General features: G+C 42.6%; 1 protein-coding gene across 1 annotated transcript in view; it reads left to right on the top strand.

The window, feature by feature from the left end:
- dntt (deoxynucleotidyltransferase, terminal) overlaps positions 1-26,141 on the top strand; it is a 130,105-nt gene that overhangs the window by 73,690 nt on the left and 30,274 nt on the right. The window contains exon 11 of the mRNA XM_030442215.1: positions 18,750-18,832. Within this exon, the coding sequence (XP_030298075.1) occupies positions 18,750-18,832 (83 nt within the window). The remainder of the gene's footprint in view (positions 1-18,749; positions 18,833-26,141) is intronic.

Here is a 26,141-nt window from a genome sequence, read left to right on the forward strand (position 1 = left end):
AAGACTTGATCATGTCTGAGTTGTGGCTGCCCTTGGAAGATGAACTTGATAGATGTTGGGTGACACAGGGCCTAATAGGTAAGATAACATCAAAATGCAGTTGTGGGATATAATCGTCAATTTGACCCTGCCACCGCCATTCCTTGAAGTCGGTCCCATTGCACACCCTGGGAAGAACGTGAATGAGGCATCCGCAGGAAGTAGCATCCATCCATTAACTCTGTGGACTGCATAATCAGTTTAAATAATGGGACACTCCAGGTCTTTATCTGAGTCACCGCCATGATGTGTGGCATAGTATGTCAGGGCCTGAGGTGGTCCAAAGTGGTTCTGAGCACAGGTTTCTTTTATTTAGTCACCAAGGGATAATCACACATCCTTATCTGGACATTCCAGCCAAGTGTAAGAATGGATTGGAGAATGGATCGGCTTTTGTAATGACCGCGGTCCAATCAAGTCACATCTGAGAAAAGGTAATTCTCTCCAAAACAAAAAGGCCAAAATGGCGGTTAACAATAATTCTTTCAGTGAAGAAGAAAAAAAGACATTTAGCACTTTGTGTCTTTTGTTCGTCTCTGTTGTCACCTTTTCAGCTGGCTTGCACAGTGCTCATCCATAATAGGATCTAATCATTGCAGACAGAATACAGATAACAGCGAATACCATCAGATTGGTTATTATCTGGAATAGTATATTTAGATCCAGGTTGTCTTACAAGGTGTAAATTGGGTATCTTTGCCAAGATAGCAGTTCAATTGGAACAAATGTAAGTGTGGCTCATCAGCGGTAGCCAGTAGCTGGTAAAAGAGAGGAAAGGCAACTCTGTTTCTTCTGCTTTCATTCATGTCCGTACAATCCTTAAACACATCTGAAGCCTCCTTGTTTGATCCATTATTGCCACACTTTGGCTGGCTTGTTATCTTTGACTGATAGTCATTTGCTTTCAGTCTGTATGCAGCTGCAGTAAAGAGGATCTCGTCTACATGGCTGGAATGTCTCAGTCGATTCTCTGTCCATGTTAATGCCGTAGCCACGCAACAGGTCTGAGTGTCTTCTTGCATTTATTCTGATTAAAAACCCTGTTCTCCTCTGAGGGAGCTGCCACTCAGCATTACAAAGACAGGGCTTTTGCTGGTTTGCCATAAAAAGCCTGCACATATTTCCCTTTTTCTTTTTTCTTTTTTCCCTGCCAGTCAAAAAGGGTTCAAGGAATATTTCACTTCAGGGATTTGCTTTGATCACACCGGTGTGGACGTTTTCTCTGCTGTGTCCCTGAGTTGGTCTTGAAAGGCTCTGACTGTAAGACGGAAGCCGAGTGGAATGATTGCAGACAGGTAGATCAGCACAGATGTATGATGGATTATACAGTGACAGGATTCATTGAGTGTAATGTGACGGTGTTTGCTGCAGTGAAGTCTAATTCCACTCCTCAGATTTCTGACCAGTCTCAGCTCATGATTTAAGCTTGTTTTTATGGAAAAGAAACTAAGATTTCCCTGAAAATGTGTCGAAATATGTCTATAATTATTATTATATTTATTGAAATATGTTTTTTGCAAATCTCAAGGAAAAGTTGTAGTTTGCAACCAGAGGAGCAGGCCATTTAAAATCAGTTGTCCAGATGTCTTTCAGCGTGACAGCACAGTCACTGAAAAAAAAGATCTAGATATTCATGAGCACAAATGTGTGAGAACCGTTCTTTTGTCCTCTCTCTCCTTGAACAAGACGCCTGCTCGCTCCAACCACCCAAGTAATGACGCCCCCATGACAGGTGAACAATGCAAATATGGACATTCATTTCAGGATACAGTTGCCATGTGATTGGGTCGTTCCACATAGAGGTTAGAGAAACAATTAAGGGACTTTAATGGGAATGATTGGGGAGTGTGAAGTGGGAGGGCTGCAGCGATAATGGTGCACAGTGATGGAGTAACTGTTACAGAGCAGCCAGCTAATAAATGGTCCACCAGCATCCGGTTTACGTAGTGATTTACTGGCCCGGTGACAATCCTTATTAATCTTTTCACCGTTCACACGCATTTTGTTGTATTTTTTAATACATTTAGTATTTACTTGGAAGTCGGGTGAAGACGATTCCAAACATAATTTCCCATCAGGCTCATCAATAATGCGGTTCATGATCAGAATACATGATACACATAACACATGACCTGATGAGAACCAACGCTATAAAGAAGAAACACGACTAACATGTACAACCAGCCATTGTAGCATCTCTGTGAGGTAAACGCCCTGTGACATCACGTTTGTGCACAAGCATTTTGAAGCCTGATGTTTGACATTTTGTCTCCGTCTTGGTTTTTGGGAGCTAGAAGCAGCCACATGTGGCAGCTGGGGAGGATAGCCAGATTTGACTGAGAACCCAATGACATGCTGTGTTGTTACTTGTTAATCACAAGGTAGTCATGCTGTAGAATACCCTGCTTTATCATCTGTTATACTCTGAATAGGACCATAACTTTTGAAATTAACATCATGCTGCGTTAGATTTAAGACTTAAAACAACCCATTGACGCCATAAACTGAGAAGTGGGGTAATTTTCTCGTAAATTACATACAATCTGACTTCTTTTTGCAACCAGTGGGACGCCTCCTCCTGGCCATTCACAAGAATGCAGGGGAAAGGCTTCATTTTTCAGACCTGGAAATTCGGTCCATATTTTATATGGGCTATACTGAGGCACAGCGATTCTTTGAGCTAAATGCTAATAAGGTATAGTTTTTACTATGCTCATTGGCTTGAACACGTGTTTGAGCATTCTATCATTTGCTAATTAGTACCACCGCAGCTGATGGTAATGTCATAAATTTGGTCTGAACTCATAAAAAGCTTTAATGACGACTGTGACTATTGAAGATCCTAATTTTGTGCAATCCCACCAAAGTTTTACAGGGGGTTCAGATAATTCATGTTTCCCAGAGAATACATCCCGTTATGTGTCGATCCAGCTAAAAGATGTTAATATGTTACTCTGGATAACTGACGGCTTTAGGAGATCACCAAATTCATAAAGATTCATTCTCTGGGAACACTGCATATATATGGACCTAATTTCCAGTCATCCATCCAAAAGTTGTTGAGACATTTTACTCAAAAACCGAAAACGTCAGCCTGGTGGCTCTGGAGGAGAAGTCATAGGTTCACCAAACTAAGTGGGATCCATCCTCTGGGGACCATGAATATCTGTAGGCTACAACATTTCCTGGTAATCCATCCAAATGTTGTAAAGATATTTCTGGCTGAATCAAGCTGATGGCCCTGCTATCATGAGATGCTTCACACCAAATGCAACAAAGGGATGAAACAGGCAAAAAAAAACAGTGCTGACTTCCTCTTTCTGTAGAAGCAGGGCTTCCCACTGCTGTTTGTCAGATAGTTTGTACTACGCTCTTATGTTTCCATTCATCACTTTCTCCAGGCGTAGAGGACTCTGCTCGTGCCTGACACCACAGTTTTTCTGGGGCAAATAGGGCAAATCTACAACATCACAGGGAATGGAGATACATTTTTAGCTGCACTTTGTGATTTATGATGACACGACAAGTATATGTTTCCATAAGATTGTTGGCTAGTGCCGCTTTAAGAGGCTGCTGTACGATGCTTGGTGTGGGAAGGCAAATAGTCATGGCTATAAAAGAAAGGTTCAAGAGCGATGGATATAGTGACATGTGAAGAGACAGGAAGGTTTTGTCGCCATTCCCGGAGAATGTTATCCCTGGTGAGGCTCTATCAGCGGGATGGTCATCTAATCAGCCTTCACAGTGGGACAACTACATCAGCTAGCAATCAATGATAAATCATATTGACAGCTATTGCCTGACAGAAGGGGGGTAATGATAGAGGAGGGAATGTGGAACTGTTGAAAAATCGACTGAAATTAAAGGGGAATTAAGGGGGGGAAAGAAGAGTGATGGGCACATTTGGGTGGATGGAAATTTCTAAAAGAAGAGAAGCAGATTCAGGATAATTACATGGATATTATCTGTTCACTTACTGGACTTGAATTCTACCGCCCCCTCTTTCCCCCTGTCACCCATTTCACCATCGTCACCTCGCCCACTGTGCCTGTGCCTCCACTTCTCCAGCCTCCCATCCACCCACACAGTGCCTCTTTCCGATGCTTAATGGGTGAATAAAAAGGGTAGAAAGTATTAATAGATTCCATTGAGCCTGTGCTTTGCATGGCCAAAAAAAAAAAAAAAAAGGGGAATTCAGTGGCAAGCTATTATCGCCCTGAATCCTGCGACCAACCGTGAGTTGACTCTGTGAACTTGCGTGATGGAAGGAGAGGACAAAGACGGGCTCATAATGAGGGGAACGGGAATGTCGGAGGTGCTGCCTGGGGATTGAGCTGAACCGGGGTCTCGAGCTCACTCAGGAGACAGATCCTGCTCCATTATTGATGAAAGTGAACGGCAGAGGGTTTCAGGAAGGGCCAGTGTTGGGCCGTGTCCGCTTGTCATGTAACATTAATTGACATTGCCGTTGCGGTGGCACAGGAACCCGTCTGTCCGGGGCTCCCGTTTCAGATTGCAGCATGATTTATTTACAGGCACAATCAGCTGAACAATCAGCAGGGTGTTTCAGGCTTATCTTGTGGTTTCTGGGCTGTCATGCCCTCTAAAAGACAAAGGCTGGTTTCACTGCAGAATACCAGGAAAAGGAGATCCGGTTGCAAGAAAAGACATGTACGAACAAATTCCTAAACTGGAAGGACTATACTGAATCATCACAGTGAACTGAAGGAGGTAGGCTTTACTCTATGAATCAAATGGGGCTAATTATTACAGAAATAACTGTAAAACCAGCAAATGAGTGAACAAACTACTTAAATGAAGACAAACAAGTGATGTGAACGGCACCTATGTACCGAAGTGTAAGGTGCAAGTGCTCAGGTTTTTGGGATTCCAAAAAGATGATGAGATGAGATGCTACTTAAAATTCAAATAAAAACAGAATGCAATCGCTTGCAAATGAACTGTGTTTACTGACAGTTTTACAAGGTGTTCCTGAGCCCATGTATGAATATGCTTTCTACAGTCATGTTGTGAACCTCTGTCTATCTGGTATTGCCATGTTGATGTTGCTCAAGGACAATTGTTGTACAAGAAAGTGACAAAATCCACATTTTGAGCAAGCTGTCCGGGGGTTGGGTACTGTTCACTTGTTATTTTCTGCTTATTTACAATGTTCTGTCCCTGTCGAGTTATGTTTAGGCACCTTGTAAAAAAAATGGTGTGGGTTAAAAGATGCCCTGTTTCGGTTTTATTTTGTATGATTTATTCTCATGCATCTTGCTCTGCTTTAACCTGCTTCAATCTTTGTTGTTTTCCCTGCCTTTTTATGAATGCCCTATTTGTTTCACCTGTCCCTTATTGTAGTTCACTCCCTAGTGTGTTTAAATATGTGTGTTTCCCCGTCTCTTGAGCCCTGTCCACACGTACACTGGTATTTCTTAACATTTTTCAGTGTTTACATCTGGATGTGTTAGCATGTTGGAGTATTTGAGTTTGTATGGTGACGGAATGGATGTCATTGTTTAACATTATATTTAGAAGGACACAAATGGACACTGATATCGCAACGATGGAAAAGAGACACACACACGTTCTTGCAATGTTTTACCGACAAATTATCCCCGAGCATTCTGCTCAAGAGCAGCTTGCCTCATTCAAAGTATCTTCTGTTTCTAAGCAACTGACCAGAGAAAACAATCTGCTTCCTGTTTACAACAACACACACCTGCCCAAAACATTCATCTGGATGGAGATTTTTTTTTTCTCCAAAATCCAGTTTTGTTCCACAAAAATACCTGTACAGTGTTGACGAGGCTTTAGACGGTTTATTTGTTTCTATGTCAGTTTCTTAGTCTTGCGTCTCTCCCACTGTATCCTATCCTTTTCTTGGACTGCTCTTGTTGCCTGACCTTGTGTTACCTGCCTTTGTATTGTCTGTGTTATGGTCCTTTCAGTTTTCAGCTTCATTTTGTTTTTCAACCTGCCTGTCTGCCTTTGTGTGTGCATTTGGGTTTCAAACTTTGCGCAAACCTAAGAATGTCACAACATTTAAAACAAACAAAGGATAACTTCTCCTCTGTGTGTATTTCATGTTCTTTTTTCCCATCACACAAACGTCAGTTGCAGTCAATGATGGTCCCTGAGCAACACTGATTATGGTGTTCCAGGAACATGCTTGTGAATGATTGAGTCTTTTGAGGATGACTCAATCATGATACTGTCACCTGTGACCGCTGAACCTGTTCACCTGTTCTAAACAAGTGTTTTTGGGGCATTCACCAAATTTGGCAGAACTTTTCTATTCCCCTGTCCTAACAACTATTTAAAGTTGATGGAATAATACATTAAATATATTGGCTTTGTACCGTTTTCAATAGAGTATATGTTTAAAAGGAAACGCAAACTATCCCATTGTGTTTTATTTATGTTTTGCAGCCTAACTTTTTTGGAATCAGGTTTGTACACAGTCAGTGAGTAATTATCTTTGACCTTGACTGAAGGAAAAGATTCATATGCACTGAATAATACATGATCATGTAATAGTAATCATGTTTTGTTTAGATGTGTTGATGTGAGGTATACAGCCTGCGCTCGTATACTAATTGACTTATTCAATGCCGATGAAGAACCAAGAGCACATGACGGGCTGGACCAGGATGAAGTCGATATTTCTGAAAAATAAGCAAATGTTTAATTTGATTATATCTGTCTAGCAGCCCTCTTGTCAGTTGCTGTCATACGCTGATGATTCAGCCGGTCCCCAGTTCATGTTCAAGTTTGTACATGAGCTATTCTGAACAGTGTTTGTTGATCAGAGCCCTCCTGCACTGAGGTGATGCATTCTCTGTTTGCAGAACCAACAGCTGCGGTTTGTTTGGACAAAATATGAGAGGGCAGAGCTGCGATAAGAAGCTGCATTTCTATTTCGGTAATGGTACAGGCGCACAGGAAGTGGCAAGTGATTTTTTGTCACCTTGTGGCCACAGTTACACCATTGGAAACAGGGTGCGACTGGGAGAAAAGCATTAATCAGCCAGTGGAGGCTCTGACATGAGTCACCACAAATAAGATCACTTCTATTCTTTCCTTTTAAGAGCGGTCTGCTCTGAGAAGACGTGCTCTGACAACTTAGTGATGGAGAGAACAGTTCAGAGAGGAAAAAAATGCCAAAAGATTCTGCTGCAAAAGCCTCCCCCAATGGGACTCTGAGGTAAATTTACAGAACCTTAAATTAAACTGGCGTGGGCAGGAGATGTTGGCGACATGTTCCCAGATCCCGAGTGCACCATTTTTCAAAGTAGGAAACTGTCCAGTGTACAGAAGAAGAATTAGTTTGGCAGCCCTTTTTTATTCTGTGCAACATGACATGTGTTGGCAGCTTTCGGATCTCTTCATATGTGCACTGTTTGGCTGCCATGAAAATACCAGAAAATAGCAGCTTCCCGTGCCACAGACCTCTGACCGAGTCCCTCTCCAAGCACACATTTCAGGGCTCTGACATCAAAATGACCTAGCGCTGCTCGATTATCACCTTTGGCTCCCCGATGGGACACCGGGACATCACAGTGAGTTACCGAAATACTAAATGACTGCCATCGAGAAATAAAGCACCGTGCGTCCAGCCAAAATGCGGGCACAAAGCCCACCAGTGCTGTGTCACAAACATAGAACCCTGAGTGCTGTCATTGACGAAATCTGCTGGCTGATTTTTGAGTGGTGCTCTCACCATCAGAAAAACTTGTTTGCATTCGCAGTCAGTGATCGCTCCCTCTGACAGATGAAATTCACTCAGTTTTTCAGTCTCAAAACACCTGTTTGAAATTTGGTTTTGACAGCTTTGGGTTTTTTTTTTCAACCTCCAATCGCTGGATGTGAAAGTTTTGTGTTTGAAAGAATTGCTTGCTAGCTTCTAATTATAAATCAGCAGACTTGAAATCCATGATTTATTGCATTATAACCTTGAGCACAAATTTGAAATTGTAAATGTAGAAATATTATCAGAAAAAGTGCTTCATCTGCCCCAGCTGGCAAGAGATTACAGCTGGAGACGTCGGTCTAAGGTGGGCAAAAGCATTAGGTCATGATAGCCCTTTGTGTGCTGACCAAAAGATGTCCTCTCCACTGTGGTTACCTAAAAGAGATCAGGCCACACAAGATCATCAGCTATAGACAGAGTGATCAGAGTGAAGAGGCATCAAATAATTTGGTCCAGCCCTCATAAATTGCTAAAAAGTAAGACACAGTTTTGTTCTGCAAGTTTAAAAGTGAGCTGCCAGCATAGTAATATCAGCATGAAAGCAACACATACAACTAATGGCAACTTGCTTACAGCGTTTCTTATCTCCAGGTAAAGCATATTCATTTAGTCCCAGGATTTGCGGCTTCTCTGGTGATGTGACCGATCCAATGACTCAGAGGATCCTGGCTTATGTCAGAATGAAAGCGTGTTGTTAAAACAACCAACCAAAGCTCATATTTTGCCAATGTGCTGTTTTAATTGAGCAGAATGAAAGGAGTGCTGAGGCAGCAGCATCTGATCACACTGTCTGGAGCAGGAAGCAAATTGGTCATGCAAAACCAGCCCCTCTTCAACAAACCAATTAATTATTTATGGGCTTCAGTGGAGCAGAGAAAGTTAATTTATTGTTATCATTAGAAGAGTGTTCTGTTTGGGTCCGTACGAGGAAGACTCGGGCTACAATTACAGGCTCCACAGATTAGAGAGAACTTCACACGGCTGCGGCAGACAGCGGTTCTCACACTTCACAAGTTCACAAGATTCCTCCGAAAAATTCAGTGATGAACCTCGGGAAGAAGCCCGGCTAGTAAATGCAAATGAGGAAGGGTGAGGGCACTGAAGGGCGACACTTCTTGTTCAAAGGTGGTGGGGACATAGAGGCTCAAATGAAAAACACTTTTTAGCAGCCCACGTGCACACGATGTTTCTTTCTGGTGGAAAAGTGCGAGCAGTGTGCTGCGTGGTGCTGGGTGACTGTGTGGCACTTTGGGGAGTATTACTGCATATGTGGAAGAAGTTGCCAGAAGTGTTTATGAGCCGCGTACGATCTGATAATTTGTCTCCGGTGTTGTCACTCAGTGACACAGAGTAACAGAGGGCTGAGCACACAGATAATAACGAGCTTACAACGCATCGGGTGATAAAAGCACTCACCAGCAACATTCAGCGTACAGACAGTCTGTGCTGTCTTTATTCTTGGTTACCAGGGTGACGGATGACAAGTCCCACCTGATCTAATTTGGTTGCCTGAGAAAGAGTAATGACGACGAGCCCGGAGTCTTTCCAAATACTTCACTGATCTTCGACTAGAAGTGCTGGGAGTGGCCGCGTAGAAAAAGGGAGAGCGATCCGAAAGAAGACGCCGCCATAAACACTTGACGATGGTGCTCAGAGAAGAACGTTATGTGGTCTTCAACATATGTGATTGAAGGCAATGTAATGGGACAATCATATGAGGTCAGAGCGGATAATTACAGTGGGACAAAAACTTGCATCACAGCGCATCAGTTGTACATATAGTAGCTAGATTACTACTAGGGGAGTTAAAATTAAACTCTCCGTGTCACAACCAGTGATACAATTTACTGAATTACTGTTAAGTACAATTTTCAGGTACTTTACTTGAGTATCTCGATTTTCTGCTACTTAATACTTCCACTCCACCACAATTATTGGATACATTTAGCTACTAGTTACTTTACAGATTCATATGGTTCCTGTTAATAGGCTATTCATTGTGACGTGCTCCAAATCAGATAGTAGTGTTGACGTGACGTTGTTGGTGCTGCATCAGAGCCAAAGTAGCACATTTTTGAATTAGTTTATTTTCGGCTATCTGACGGAAAAATCACTGATACCGATAAATGGAAAATGCTTGATATTTCCCTGAACCAATAATCAGGACCCAGGGGCCATATTATCAATACTAAGGTAAATGTAATGATTATTCAGAGCTTTCATTTCGGGGTTGACACGCTGCATGTGACAGTGTATGAACACGCACGAACAGATGGGCACAACTGAGATCACTTAATCCCAAAATACTGCTAAATCTGTGGTGTTGGCATTTTAAACCTGGTGCCTTTAATGTGCCACAGGAACATGAAATGATGCTCTTCCATAGGGGCCTGTCAGTTATTGCTTTCAGTGCGCGTGAGCCTAAAGTAACGTCAGACACAAGAAATCTTAGTTTCAGATGATCCTAGACTAATGAAAACATAATGAGAACACCCAGGACCTTCAGATTAATACCATGGTATTTTATCTGTCTGAATTGTGGAAGTTAGAGAAACACTAATTCTGGTGGAGTTACTGTGGGTTGACATGCTCTTTACACCCTATTGAGAAATCTTGTTCGGGTTTGTTGGTTTCGCTGTTCTTGTTGAAAATGTCAGTGTCATCCAGCTACATTACTTCAGTTAATAACATATTTGTCGTTGAGGTTGCGGATGTGCAGAGAGACCGTGATTAATTTCTTCAGTAAATCTGTATTCGCAGTCAAGATTTGTTCAGTGATATTTCCACTGCGTAGGTTCCACTTACTTTCGGTGAAAAGATTTATAAATTATTAAACTAATAACACTATAAGTGGCCACTTAGCCTCAGCCTCTTTCTCTCAATCAAGTAACGGGACAACAAGAAGAATTCAGAACTCACACACAGCTTAACATTGTGAAGAAATGTTTTTGTCATTGGCTCAATCCAACTCCTCTTTTAATGATATGCAAATGTATTTTCTTCATTCAAAGGGTGTGAAAGTTGTACTTTGGTCACATCATAAGGACACTAGAATAGCAGAGCTTTTATTACTCTTCTCTCAGACTCTCTGCTGTATCTGTTCATTACCTTTGGGCAGCCTAATCAACAAAATAACTTTGATTTGAAAATGTTTACTCCTCCACGGGAGCAAAGAGCCATAACACCGGGGACGCTGACCGAGGATCCCATTGTTTCTGATTAGGAATTCATTATTTGCCACCCGTCTGCCTCTCTGCCCAGTGCATGGGCTGATTAGCAGGCTGGGGCAGGACAGGTAATGACGATAACACTAAACTCAATAGCTGTTTTATAGGCAGCTGTGCTTTATGATGCTTGCACTAATTGCTGGTGTGATTAGTGAGGTGTCTGTGCCCTCTCTGGTTGCTCTGGCTGTCCTGTGAACTGAGCTCCTGCAGACCGGAGCGCAGGGGAAGTGTGGGTGTGCAGCGGATCGTTGCAGGAGGAAGACACAGGGGCATAATCGACTTCCCACTTTTTTTCTGCCCCTGTCAGCCCTTTCCTTCTCCCTGCAATAAAGACAAATTAACTTAAAGGCAATCAAAGGATTTTTTTTACTTGATCTCTTGGCAATAAAGTAATCTATTTCTAAATGTCAGTGAGAAGAGGGAAGTCCAAATAAAAGCAGGAGACTGGGAGCATTAGCTGATCTGATAACCTGAATTCATGTGGTGAAAACCTCACCTTTCTTTTCTGCCTTTGAGTGTACCTGCTCTGATGGAAGTGTACTCAGACATAAAATACTTAACTATGAATATGTTCCTCTCACCTGTTAAAATACAACAGTGAAAGCGATGCTGCTGAAGGCTCTACGTGCATCTGCTATTCAGTCTGACCTCAGTATTTGAGTACTCGACACGCGGCCATCGCTCCTCTGGCCATGCAGGCAGTCAGCTCTGTAAGTGAGATGACACCACTCTTACTGAGGCTTTTGCACAGATACATTTTCCTACCAGTGACTTTGTGTAAGTGGATTTGCATGGATTTCAGGTTGTGTTTTGCATACTTCACCACACGACCTTTCGCCTGGATCGTTTGGCAGCCATTTGGTTTCTGTTGTGTCCTCGTGTTTCTAAAGATGTCTCTCTCGGTCTAATACTTTTTACATTTGCAGTGTTTGTATGAGACGATGCTTAATTGTACACACACTAACATTTGCAGCTATGCTATGCAGGATTTTCCTAATAGAAAATGTATAGTCTCATACAAAACTAATGTACCCACTAGAAGCGTGTGGTATCAGAGTACTCTGCCTATTATTTTCTTATTTCTTGAGTTTTATTCTGGGTGTCAGACAGTAGTGTGTAGCCCAGTAGCAGCGCACATGGTTTGAGCTCAGGAAAACAGAGCAATCAGGTTAAATCACTGTCTCCATCTATATCCTCTGCTCTCATTCTGTTATGGATGTTTAAAGAGCTGCAGGTCTGTGACTGTGACTGAGGGCAGGGCTGAGCTACATACACACAAGAGCAGAGAGGCAGAGCAGTGAACAGAATTAAGTGCATTCACACAAAACCTAGAGGGTTGTATAGAAGTTTGGGTTTGCTAATTTGTGCTTTATAAGGGAACTGCCATGAAACGATCAGAAAATAATGTTTTATTCCTCTGATTCACTGCTTTGTTCTCGCTAACGCCACACCCTCTCTCCTTTCATTCTCTATCATGCTTGAACTGGTTTAACTTTAAAACACAGGTGCCCATTGCTGATAAACTTAACTTGACTACTTTTTCGGAGAGCGAAACTCTCCTGGTTGTTTAGTGAGAAAGTGTAGGACTGTAGAATATATCTGGTTTGCTGATTTTTGAATGTTGGTCCCAATCATCAAGTCACTTAACTCAACATCCTGTTGTTTGCAAGGGAAACATTCAGCAGATTAAATCAGTTTACTTTTGGATTGAGGATGATTTCAGCTGCTTTGGCACAGTGTATCGTTCCCGATTGCACATATTATGTGTTAATATTTTTTTAAGCTACGATTCCAAACAACAGCAGCTGAGGCTCATGGGTATCATAGCGTTTCGAGATGTTCACCATGCCAAACTTTAAGCAAATAAAAAGAACTACTCAGAAATGAAGTGGGCGACTGTTGATTGAAGTTAATGTGAGCCTTCATCACAGTTAGAGCAGTTTTTAAATGTAATGAGGAAACACATGTATTCCCAAGTCTTTTCAACAATTTATACTCATACTCGTACTATGCTATAGTATGAACATTTTACTATAAATTGATCAACTTACAAGCTGCAAAGTTGGAGTTAGAATAGTTTGCAACAAAAGTCAGCCTGTAAAGATGGACAAGCGAGTAGGTGAGTCTCCATGTCGGCGTGATGACATTTAATGTCACTGACAACCTCTCTTTTAGCCACTTGTTATCAACCTTTAACAAGTGGCTTTTTAAAACAGTAATTGTAATTCACTGCCACACAATTCAAAATTCCCATTTACTTTGGGATGAGGGAACAGGAAGTACAAAAATGCAAACTTATATTTTTTTAAGCTACGATTCCAAACAACAGCAGCTGAGGCTCATGGGTATCATAGCGTTTCGAGATGTTCACCATGCCAAACTTTAAGCAAATAAAAAGAACTACTCAGAAATGAAGTGGGCGACTGTTGATTGAAGTTAATGTGAGCCTTCATCACAGTTAGAGCAGTTTTTAAATGTAATGAGGAAACACATGTATTCCCAAGTCTTTTCAACAATTTATACTCATGCTAAAGAAGAGGACACTTTGAGGAGGGTGTTAACCTATAAACATGGTAATGTGCCCACTGTGTTGCTTCAGGAAGTTAATTTGATGAGATTAGTGAGCACACATCAGGACTTTTAGTCACCTCATTTAAATTTACAAGACTTCATGTCAAGAGCTAAAACCCCATACACATGTGCAGCTATGTATTAATGCATTCACAGATAAAATTGACAGATCAACAGAATGAGTACAGAGCTGCTGGTTGCAGCTAAAATGTCACATTTCATTTTTATGCATCACATTATTATAAACTCCTCAGATAGAGGAGTGTTCTGCATCGCCATTTAGCCCCCATTTAAGCCTGCGTCCACTGGAGATCATTTAGCTGGCACGACCCTACCAAAAGACCCATAGTCTCCGCTCCTGTCTAACAATGAGTCCCCTTCCCCAGATGCTCGGCTCAAATTAGAGGCAATCAGCTGCACCGGGAAATCATGAAGAAATCAGACGGAAGGTAAATGAGTCCACTAACCACATGGGTGGATCTCAGCATCCATTATCTTACTGGTCCGACTGGTCCGACTTTATTCACACATAAAAAGCCTATGAAAGACTTGACCTCCATGGTAAATTTCAGTCTCATAGATGGTTATAGATGGTTCACAGCTTTGTGATCCAGTGAATTGATGGATCAACAGAATGAGATACAGAGCTGCTGGTTGCAGCAAAAATGTCACATTCCATTTTTACGCATCACATTATTATAAACCTACAGACAAATCGTGAATTGATTGATTGATCGTACTATGCTATAGTATGAACATTTTACTATAAATTGATCAACTTACAAGCTGCAAAGTTGGAGTTAGAATAGTTTGCAACAAAAGTCAGCCTGTAAAGATGGACTAGCGAGTAGGTGAGTCTCCATGTCGGCGTGATGACATTTAATGTCACTGACAACCTCTCTTTTAGCCACTTGTTATCAACCTTTAACAAGTGGCTTTTTAAAACAGTAATTGTAATTCACTGCCACACAATTCAAAATTCCCATTTACTTTGGGATGAGGGAACAGGAAGTACAAAAATGCAAACTTATTTCCAGGTTTTGGGACTCATTCCTGGAATTCTATCAGTATGAACACAAACACACACCTCCACACACACACACCTGACATACACACTCGAGCTCCATGCCAAAGTTAAGTCTCCTAGCGCAAAAACTGTGGCTGCCAAATGGTGCAGAATTTCTGAAAGTTGCATAATGTGCCTTTAAGTGGCTGTTAAACTCATTCGGGCTGATGTTGGGCTCCCTCCATGTTTCTGTCCTTCATACTGTCTGCTGGCTGGCACGGTGGTGTTAAGCAGCCATCCAGGCCTTCCCTCTGTCTCTTTGTCTCTCTGTCTCCCTCCCTCTCTCTGATGTGTCAGTTGAGTGGGGCCAGAGCCGGGCAGGCAGCCATGTCCATCAGCTCCATCCATCAAGCAGTGGGCCGGGTGGCAGAGAGAGGATGACGGGCAGCAGAGAAGGGGCAGATGTTTTGCAGGCACTGATATGTGTTCACGTCCACGAGGGATGTCATTACGCAGCGGACAGAGAAACATGTAGCTGATTAGCAGCTTATTAAGTCAAGGACACTGGCTCGCTGTAACACACACTGCTTCCATTCTGGCTTGTGGCGCTGATGGCTTGCCAGTCACAGAGAACCTGCGTGTCTCAGACAGATAACCTCTCCCTCTAATTAACCGCCGCTCTGTTCTTTAACTTTAAGCTGCTTTTGATATACCAAAAGAGCCCTGGAATAAATGCTGCTTTTGCCATTTCAAATAGAGTTTCCCTGTGTATGCCTGAAGGGGAGAACTCAGAGGTACATAAGGTTTGTGGATTTATCTCTCAGAGAGCCCACACTGTGTTGTGCAAAGTAAATAAAGCAGCGTCTCCCTGAGGGAATGTGAGCATTGTCGGAGTTGAGGAAAGTGGACAGTCCAGCGGACAGAGGGCTTTAGTCCTGATCTGGGACAATGGCTAAATTGGTAATGTTGAGAATCTCATCTGAACCCTGTGTTTTCTCCTTTAGTTGGATCTCCTGAGTTGTCCTCTGTTTCCTGCAAACAATAAGCCCTGCCATGTGCTGATAGCAATGTGGATTTACTCCAAATCGCATCAGCCTTGTCCAGCAGGCTCTTTTCTTTTGTTTTCTTTCATTCCTCCTCCACTTTCTATCACCTGTATGTCTAATACTGCACAGCTTGCAGCATCATAAATTGCAGCGCGGTGTGTGCGTGTGTGCATTTGCTGTGTTTTGAGTGGTTAGAGCAATAAATGGGCTCAGGGTTATGAGAACAGTGAAAAATACAGGCAGTGGTGGACCACTTAATGGGCCCTTGGATAGTCTCACTCAAAGAGAATACTGTTTCACTAACAACACACCGTTCTTTGCAAGAGAAAGATCATATTTCTCAGGACACCACTGATTAAATGTTTTTGTGTGCAAGAGAAATTGAGAACTTAAACAGAACTCACCTCAGGTATTCATCTGATCTCAGAGTCGACAGATTTTCCCTGAAGGATACAATGTGTTATTATTACTGTGGTCTTATTTTTTTTCCATCAGGTGGAAATGAAAATGTTACCCTCCTAACCTGCAATTTGCATCAACACTGCCACCCTTTTCTTTGCAGTCATAACCAGTCACATCGAAATAAAAACAAATCTGACACTTGGTCCTTCCAGATATTTTGCTGTCTCTGTTATCCATCCCACTAAACGTCCATAAAAGCACTTATAAATCCCTCCTTACAACTTCATCGTGTTTTCTTAAGAATCGTAAGTAGATTGTAGTACTTTCATGATGATGGTCTATACGAACAAAATCAGTGGGTTTGCATTGTTTGAGATTGTAATGTCCTAACTGGCTAAATGTGAGACAGCACTGGGCAGCAGGACACAGCTCGTTGTTATGAGCCGATGCTATGTTTCCATTTATTCCTGTCATTCACGTGAAAAGGATTGATGATTTCATGAATTTGAAATAAAAACCTAAATAAGGTGGTGTGTAGGTATACGTATAGCAATTTGAATGTATTCTTTTATGCACTTTTTTGTACATTGTTTTACTTCATCTGTCAAATTCAGTGCAACAGACGCCACAAAGCAGTGTATATACATAATTCCTTCTTTTAGCCTTTTTTGGGCTACTTACGTTATTTTTCAGTTACACAGTCTAAGATGTATCGTAGATGACTGTCTTGTAGTCTGTCAATTTCGGCAAAATCACTGTATCAAGTTCAGTACGTCACAATATTACATCTTGAGTTACTCTGTCATTCCACTCTGTGGACATCTGCCACTTCACTGTAAGGGGGCTTGGGGGGTGCTGGCAGTGAATAATGCTGAGGCTCGGCTTCACATCGGAGACAACAATCACATAAAGTACCTTGATCTAAAAAACTGAGGGTTTCCTGCTCTGGAAGACAACGCCGGTCCAAAGTGTCGCATCCTGTTGGATCATGAGGTTCCACTGCCTCCAAGCCCTCCTCCTGCTGAGGCCTAGCTTCACACTGGAGAAGACAAAAAGAAGTACCCAGATTTGAAAGACATCCAGATTCCAGAAGGTTCCAGATGAGGAAGTGGCCTGTCTCATGTGCCTATCTCTCAGCATATTGGCTTGTGAGCTACCACTGCCTCCAAGCCCTCCCCCTGCTGAGGCCTGGCTTCACACGGGAGTCGACAATGAAAAGAAGTACTTGGATTTGTGAAACATAGGATTTCCTCCTCTGGAAGATGACACTGATCCCACACTAAAGTATCCCATCCTGTTACCTCATGAGGCTCCACTGTCTCCATGCCCTCCTGCTGAGGCTGGGATTCACATGGGAGAAGCTGAAGTTAAGAATTACCCAGTCTTAACAAACATTGGGTTTCCTCTCATGAATATATAAGTGGCAGATTTGATTCCACTTACACAGAAGAACCACCTTGATTAGCCTTTATTACCTTGAGAGTTAATCCAAAAAAGCATCATCAACATTTGTGCCAAGTAAGCCATTTATATGGCCAGGAGCCAGAATGATGTCACAAAAAGCAGTCCACCGGTCTGGTATTGCACTCCTACAAGACTGTTGGACTCATTATTGAAAAATGAATCATTAAAATCAATACAGCAGAACCAGTGAGATCACCTTTTTTTTTCCACGCAAACTTCTTCCTTTTCAAATCCAAGCGCCTACATTGCCTACCATGCAACTCAGCCACTGAGCGACATCATTGCAGGCAATTTATCAGATTACATGCATCTTCCCCTGGAGCCACAAAAGGCTCTATACTACCCTTTAAGATAATCTGGATAAACTGTTTGCTTCTTGCCTTCATTTCTCGCCCTGTCTGACCTGACCTGACTGCCGCCCTGTTCCCAGACCTCAGCAGCGATGATGTATAGTATGATGGCCAAACCAACAAACAACACCCAACTTATTTATAACTTTAACCGAGAATTAAAGAGGCGTGATATGAACTGAGCTTAATGCCGTGTGAACCCCGACCTCCCCGCCGCTCGGCTAACCTGTCATTTGCATTATAAGTAACAAGCCGGTATGCTGCGAGACGTGCCTTGTAGTGTTTTCCCCTCTCCTGGCTGCCTACTAGTTGTTCTCAGTTATCTCCGCCTTCTCCTGGCAGCGGGAGCCGACGTGCTCTTGGTGCCATCTCTTCGCAACATGTCAGGTCCAGTTTAGCACTTGAAGGCAGGATGTGTCAGAATCACAGCCCTCTCTCTCTCTCTCTCTCTCTCTCTCTTTATCTCTCCCCAGGCTGTCTCTCTCCCAAGGTGAGTCAGGCCTCGTCACCACTCCTATGGAGACATAGCCCGAGCGCATGGCGTTGGTAGACGGCCAGCAGTTAATAGCCCTGTCGTGATTTGTCAGGGAAAATACTCATCTGCTGAGGAGTGCAATCACTTAGAGCAAGGTTAGGGTGTTTATGGGTGGTGGACGGTCAAATGTAAATCGGCGCAGGCACGCCGTGTTTGAACCTTGGCACAAACAAAAAAATCCTAAATTGATATTGACAGCTTGCGGGAGAGATAGGAGCGCGAACGTGAGCGGCGTTCTAGGCGTTCTAGGCATTTTCAAGCTTAAAATTGAGAATTTATGGATTTGGACTCGTGTCACCGAGACAAATTCCTGCACAAGTCACTGACTTTTTGTTTGTTTGTCCTCTCTCTAGAAAGAGTTCCTGGCAGCTACGACCGAAAGGGACATCTTTGCCCATCTGGGTCTGGAGTACATCGAGCCTTGGCAGAGAAATGCGTAGGCCTCCGCTCCTCGCTGGCTGCATGATATCCTGTGCGTGCATCAGTGTTTATCCCATCTGCTTGCCGTTCTGCAGGTCTCCCGTGATTCACTTTCAAACAGCTTTTGATTTTCCGTACAGTTTTGTGTTGTTGTTGCCATTACTGCTGTTGTCTGCATTACACGCTGCTCTGTGATTCATAATTTTGCTTATTGTCTCTAAGTGAGTAAACACTCTCCTATACCATTCATGGCTCGCCCGTCTCTAAGTGTTGCAATCACAGGCAGGACACAAAGACGAATCAGTCAGAGCTCAAATAGCCTGGGGTGCCGGCGCGGCGCAGGAGAGAGGGAGCGTGAAAGAAACAGGGGGAAGCGGATGACCAGAGAGAGAGAGAGGGCGAGGGAGAAGACAGGAAGCGGTGAGAGAGGCGAGAGGGGAAGGGGGCTTTTGTTGAGCAAAATGATGTAATCACCCTCCTCCTGGCAGGAGAGTGCTTGGCGTGAAGCTGAGCCAGGTCTCTGGGGGAATTGAGAGGCGGGTAATGAGCCTCAGATAGAGGAGCGTTCTGCATCGCCATTTAGCCCCCATTTAAGCCTACGTCCACTGGAGATCATTTAGCTGGCACGACGCTACCCGAAGACCCATAGTCTCCGCTCTTGTCTCACAATGAGTCCCCTTCCCCAGATGCTCGGCTCAAATTAGAGGCAATCAGCTGCACCGGGAAATCAGGAAGAAATCAGACGGAAGGTAAATGAGTCCACTAACCACATGGGTGGATCTCGGCATCCATTATCTCACTGGTCCGACTCTGGCTTATGTTTTATGTATGAGGGCGACTCATCTTGAGTTGTGTCCATATTTTTCAAATGGACAGCGGTCCACTAACGAAGAAGCTTTATTGATCCCCGTGGGCAATTTGGGCGATGACACGACCTGCCCGGCTGTCCACATCCCAACCCACTTTCCCATGATGCTCAGCCCCCCGCTTCATCCCGTGGTGCCTCAACAAGAGCAGAGACAGATGAGAGCGAGGCATTCTAGTGAATCACCCTATTTAAAGATCTTTAAGTAGAACAGTCCTGCACGTCGAGGACTCGACCCGGGCCTCCTCCCACTACCCTTTCTTCTCTTTCCCTCTCCCTCTTGGTCTCCGTCTTCCTCTCTCTCTCCCGCTGCGCTAGTCCCTCAACCTCGCCGACACAAAAAACAAACTTTAAAAGGATCCCAGTTTGCAGTGTTAACCAGATGGAGCCAGCCACTGCAGCCATGGTCTCCTGGGTTATCTAATGTTTTCACTTTAAAGCTGGGATGGCTTTTCACCAAAAAATAGGAGATGTCTCCAGAGTGAAAAAAAACAAAAAAACAAAAACCAAGCTGGCCTCAATAAATTTACATTTGTCCGGCTCTGTTTTTTTCAAGTGAGAATGGGATCTCTTTCTACTTTCACATTAAATATTCACCAGTGTAAAGGGATTAAAAGGCTGTACTACTCAATTTAAGAATTCACACATTGTGGTTTTGGGCTGAGAGAGTCCTAAACTGTTTGTAAAGCTGAAAAGCAAAGAGTTAAGAGTTACACTTTCTGCTCCAAACTCCTCCATTTCACTCCCAGTGGAGCGATGCATTATTAGGTGGGACCACGTCCTTGCTCAGCCGCTGTTTGCAGTGTAGGAGAGAGCTGTGAATGCCGAACAATTCCGCTGATTATAATGAAGTGGTGCAACACTTAACCTCCGTGAACTCAGATAATTACTAATGCTAATACAGGAAATTAATTTGGAAAGCACTCGCATTGGACTCAACAGATATTGTAGTCTAATCACTTTTACATACTGTGTGTGAGATGAATCAACAAACCCTACATGTAGATTGTGTTTGTGATTGTAGGGATATGTCCCTGCTAAGGTACCCGACAATTATCAATATGACATTTTAATAAACATTTTGACTTCTCTTGATGTTGCCAGCAAGGTCTGTGCACAGGTCCCAGGATTGGGTGTAATCACAAATTCATTTAAGGTCCCAGAGTCCATACATTTTATTGTACATAAATAAGCACTGCAATATGTAAGAATTTAAGAAAAATATACATACATGATCAACAGAATGTGAACAAATAGGAGTTTGACATTATTTCAAAGACATCTTTGTATTGTGTTGAAGTGATATCTACTAAAGTCATCAAACTAACCAGCTAGCCCCAGCCCATCCATTCTCCTAATACCAGACTGCTGTAGTTTGCAGCGACTCGGGCGATATGCTGCCTCCATTTGGTTGTAGCAAGTATTCAAGTAGAGGCCAATTCTTACATATTGCACCTTTAAGAATAGTTAAAAAACATTTTGAAAGCTTATGTGAGCAACACTTTCACGCTTTAATGAGGCAACACCCTGTCCTGTTGTTTTCCCTTTGACTGTTGAATCATTTAATTATTTCAAATCTAGGTGTGGAGTTGCCTGAGGTGATGTGAGGGAGGGGATGGAGAGGATCCACCCAGGTTTAATTATAGTCAGGTTGCAGTTGATTCAGCTCAAAGTCATGCATAGATTGCGTTATTATATAAAGAAGAAATTGCAGAAATGTATCCTAATGTAATTTTGACAGATGCAACACTATCTGGTATTTTCCTCAGATCGTCCCTTTTCGGCCAGATAAATTTATTTGGTATTGTAAAATGTGTGATTTAAAAACTGAACCTTGTGTGGTTGTTTACAAGCCTCTCTGGCCACATACTGTACAGCAGACTCTAATGTTTGGTATGTTAGCAGCGTAGAAGATGATTCTCAAAGAATGGAAGGCTACTGGTGCTCCTTGTTTCTTTAGGTGGGTTAGGGAACAGTCTCAGGGATGCACCTTGAGAGGCTAAGGCATCAGCTGTGTTTTTTAGGAAACATTTCAGAGTACCTGGGGCCCAATTATCAGACACCATGATGCTACCGTTTCTTAGCTGAAGACCCTTCACCATGTGCTTTATTTAGACTTTGAGGCGCTGGTGTGTTATAGTTTGGCTTTTAGTGGTTGTCTGCTGGTTTTTTTGTTTTGTTTTTGAGTGTGGGTTGTGTATGCAGGTTTGTTTGTAGTTGTCATTTTTCAGTCTGTATTATGAAAATAAAATAATAAAAGTTCTGTAAGAGCCGTAAAGTACCAACACTACTAAGTAAAAATACTCTCACGGTACGAGTGCAAATACAACTCAGGCAATTCAAATATGGCTACAATACACCTGCGTAAGTATCAGAAAAAAATACTTTAAGGTATACTGTACAGGACCAAAAGTGGTCCACTGGTAATGTGTATTTTCTTATTTTCTTGTAATTTTGTTATGTTTAGAGACTTTTCTAAAGTCTTGCTTATAGCAGCCAGAGACGGTTGGTTGTATGACACATAACCTGCCCCTTCACCCCAAAACCCAATCATCTTGGAAACATATAAGGCATTTGTGTGGTTGCACTGATCTGAGCACATAGTTGAGATTCACAACAGTCTAAACCAATTTGGTTTAGCTGCAGGCGGACTTCTAATGGCCATGGAAGAAGAGGATATCACACTAATACCCTCTGGTGGGGTGACAGCATCACATCGGCACACTCTGTACTGAGCCATTATAAAAGCTGGTGTCATAAAACCATGTGCATGTGTAGTAGAAGTATAACCTGTGGGAGGAAAGTGTCTCGAACCTTATTGTGAAGATTCTACACATGTAGTTTTTATGTCCAGGTGTGTCTCCTCATTCATTTAGATAGGGGCCTGGTCTTTTTTAGCCTGAGACAACTGCAGGAGACACACAAATAGAGCTGCGTGCTCTTACGACACAAGTGGAAGTTTTAGGATGGATTTAAAGATACGTAGGTTGAAGTATAACTTTATTAGTCCCAATAAATACTTATTGTGTTGTATTAACAAACGCTGCAGGACTTGCTGTTTCTCCACACTGACTAAATATTAAGTTGAGAGATGACCTGACACATTTTATTAACTCATTACTGTCCAAATTTCCATCTCGCTCAGAGAAATTGTTTTTGCTGAGGTCCAACTCTAAAGGCTCCGATCTAACTTATTTGTTTATTCATCACTTTCAGCCAATCACACATGGCTATTTTCTATGCAAATCACGGCCTTTGGCTCTTTGCAGTCTGGCAAACACTCCCTTTTTTTTGCATGCTCCATGTCTGAGGTCTGCCCGAGATGACAGATGTGTGAATATATGAAAGATTGCTCACAAGAATTTGCATAAAAGTGCTTGATTTGCTGACAAAAATGAATTTTGCCATCCAATCAGTTTTCATTTCTACCTATGCAATCATTTCCAATTCACAGTTTTCTGTCAGTGACATTCCAGCGCCAAAAGCTTTCAATCATCGCAGTCTGGCAACCATTCTTTTAACTGAGTCAGATCCATCATGGCACAGGGGCTTTATAATGACAGCTCGATGGTATATGCCGGCTAGGTCTCACTCATTCACAGTGTTGAAGCCTCATGGCTGACCTTTACAACGTCATGTGGACTGTGATGGATGGAAGACTGAACCAGGCTACCCCTGGATCTCTGCCCGGCAGGGAGCCTCTGTTAAAACCGATTGTTACCATTATCTGTTGGCAAGTCAACCAGACGACTACAAAGAGACACTAAACAGTGGCCTGTAGGGATCCGCTGTTTCAATTAATTAATTAATCACTTTTTTATTGGCCATATGTGATCAGATTGTAATGTGACTTGAAAAATGTCTTTCAGTTGCCTGTACAAGCCTGTCGACGATTTGTTTAGGTTGTTTAAAGCTGCTGGACTCAGGTAGGATTTTCTACAGCAGGCCAAAGGATGTGACTTCATGCATGTTCTTGATTGTCTCTCAGTTCCTAACGGAGAGCAACAGTAACTAACGTTAACATAAACTAACCACCGTCTTCCAGCGCAACACTGAAGCATCACAGAGCCCCTTTAACGTTTCTTGTTGGCAAGCCAACTGGACGACGACAAAGAGACGCTAAACAACCACAATGGCAAGAAATGACTACAGAGGAGGCAAAATGACTCTGAAGAAATTACAAATTTCAGCAAGAAGCTGCAAAATGACAGTGAAGAGAGGCAAAATGATCACAGGGAGACGTATCACAGCTCCAATGAGATGTTAAATGAGCAAAAAAAGAGAAAGAAAAATAACCACAAAAAAAAATTTAATACCTCAAATAGACACAAAATGATTTGAAGGAAGCTAAATTATAGCCAAGACATAGTAAATGGCAACAAATAGATCTGAAATGACCACAAAAAACAGCCAAGAAAAAACCAGAAAAAGACGAAAACCAACTGCAAAGAAACTTAAAATGCTGAAAAATAAATACAAAATGACTACAACACACAGCCACAACAAACAGATGCAAAACAACAAAGAAGATACATTTATTAATCTGAAAGCAATGCAAAACAACCACAAAGAGACAGCTGAGTCCCACAATGGATCTTGATACGCTGCAATGTAAAATGACATAAGGTCATTCTGCGGCTCTGTCAATTTATCACTGCAGATATTACGGGGTTGATTGAGAGAGCTGATGATAAGGGGACGGTTTGCATTGATAGGAAGTGCTCAAAGATTAATGGGTGGCTCTTTGAGGAGGACACATGTACCCGGGGGAACATGCATCAGCCATAATGCCTCTCCAGAGATGGTCTGAAGATAGAATATGAAGTGTCACTTTCCTCGCAAAGTTACGTGATGAAAGGTCATGACGCGCAACGACTGAGCGAGTGTGTAATGTGAATAATTGCGTGAACACGATCCTCGGAGGTGAGAGCGAGCGTGTGCAACTGAAATCCCCCCCCCGCAAAAAAAAGGGAGCTGACACACGCATCCAGATCGGTTTGATTGTTATCCAAACCATTAATGCAGCAACGACATCGCAGTTTTCATCTCGGTTTGAGCCACTGGCGTGTCTATCCTTTCATGTCAGACATCCAGCGACTGAAAAGGGAGTGGACCAAAATAGATCAGGACCAAACACTGATAATGTCTGAGCCGGGCTCCTTCAGCAAACTTTCCCTTGTATTGTATCAGAAGACAGTGATTTATTGGCTGTGCTGTAGGGGTTTGAATGCATGTGTTGGGGCCAGTCAAAGCCAATGGGGGAAGGTGACAGAATAAGGACACTGTGTATCCTTGCCTCTCAAGGCCTGTCACATCGTCAGCTCAGCCGGAGAGGAGTGAAGCCGATGCACGGCTCCGGCCGCCTCTGAAACAAAAGAACAGAGAGCGAGGAGAAGGCTGCGCACAGTGCGACGTCTGCATCAAATAGAAAACAGACTTTTAAAGGATTTTTTTTAAAGTTCTCATCGTGACCCTGTCACCACCAACGGATCTTCTTTTGTTCGATCACAATCAGTCTTCTTGAAAAGAGCACTGTACGTAGAATATGCACTAAATATACAAACATTTCTCCACTGAATAGATTCCGAAGGCGAAATGGAAAAAAAAAAAAGGTTTGGATTCCCACAGTGATTTTCAGCAATCACCAAACGTTTTAATTTGCCTGAGAGAAAAAGAAAAGAAATTAAACACTCGTGTAATCAGTAGATGTTTTAAAAATAGATCTAAGGGAGGATGTGCTCAGTAAGACAAACTCCCGTCTGTGTCGCTGTGACTTTTCGCCATCATCCAGTCTAAAAACTACAGAGCGATGTGCAGGACTCGGGGGAGCACAACAGAAACAATGCGCTCGCAAGGCAAACTTTAATCCGAGGTGACCTGCTCATGATAAATGACCTGCATCCTTAATTTTTCCGTGGGAGGGCGGACGTTTTTTTGTTTTTTTTTATGAGCTTGCGCGTCCTCCTCCACAGGTGGCGGAGGATTGAAAGGAACGAGAAGAGGAAGATGAAGAGGAGGAGACAAGCCATCTGCTGCAACATATCACCGTACTCCACTCCTCCCTCCACTCTCTGCTTTGTGGCAGGCAGGCAGGCAGGCCAGCCGGGGGAGAGGATCTGATCTGTTTGTCTTTGAATGGTGGTGTGCATGCTCAGCTTTCTATCCACTATGTCTGTGAATTCTGTCTTACCGTGTGTGTGTGTGTGTGTGTGTGTGTGTGTATGTGTATTTGCGTGCAAGTGTCTCCGATTTGTGTTTTTATATAGAAGCTCTGTGATTTTGGCGATCATTGATATATAATATTTATAATATAATATATAATATATATAAATTAATTCCTGTCGTATTTCACTATACTCCTTCAGTTTTCCTTGTGTTTTAGCCATCTTGTCTTTGCTTCTTTACTAACTTCCACCAGAATCTTACTCTGTATTTAAACCTGACCTCTCTCCACTGCATG

The sequence above is a fragment of the Sparus aurata genome, chromosome 15 (genome assembly GCF_900880675.1).
Source record: "Sparus aurata chromosome 15, fSpaAur1.1, whole genome shotgun sequence".
NCBI classification, from domain to species: domain Eukaryota; kingdom Metazoa; phylum Chordata; class Actinopteri; order Spariformes; family Sparidae; genus Sparus; species Sparus aurata.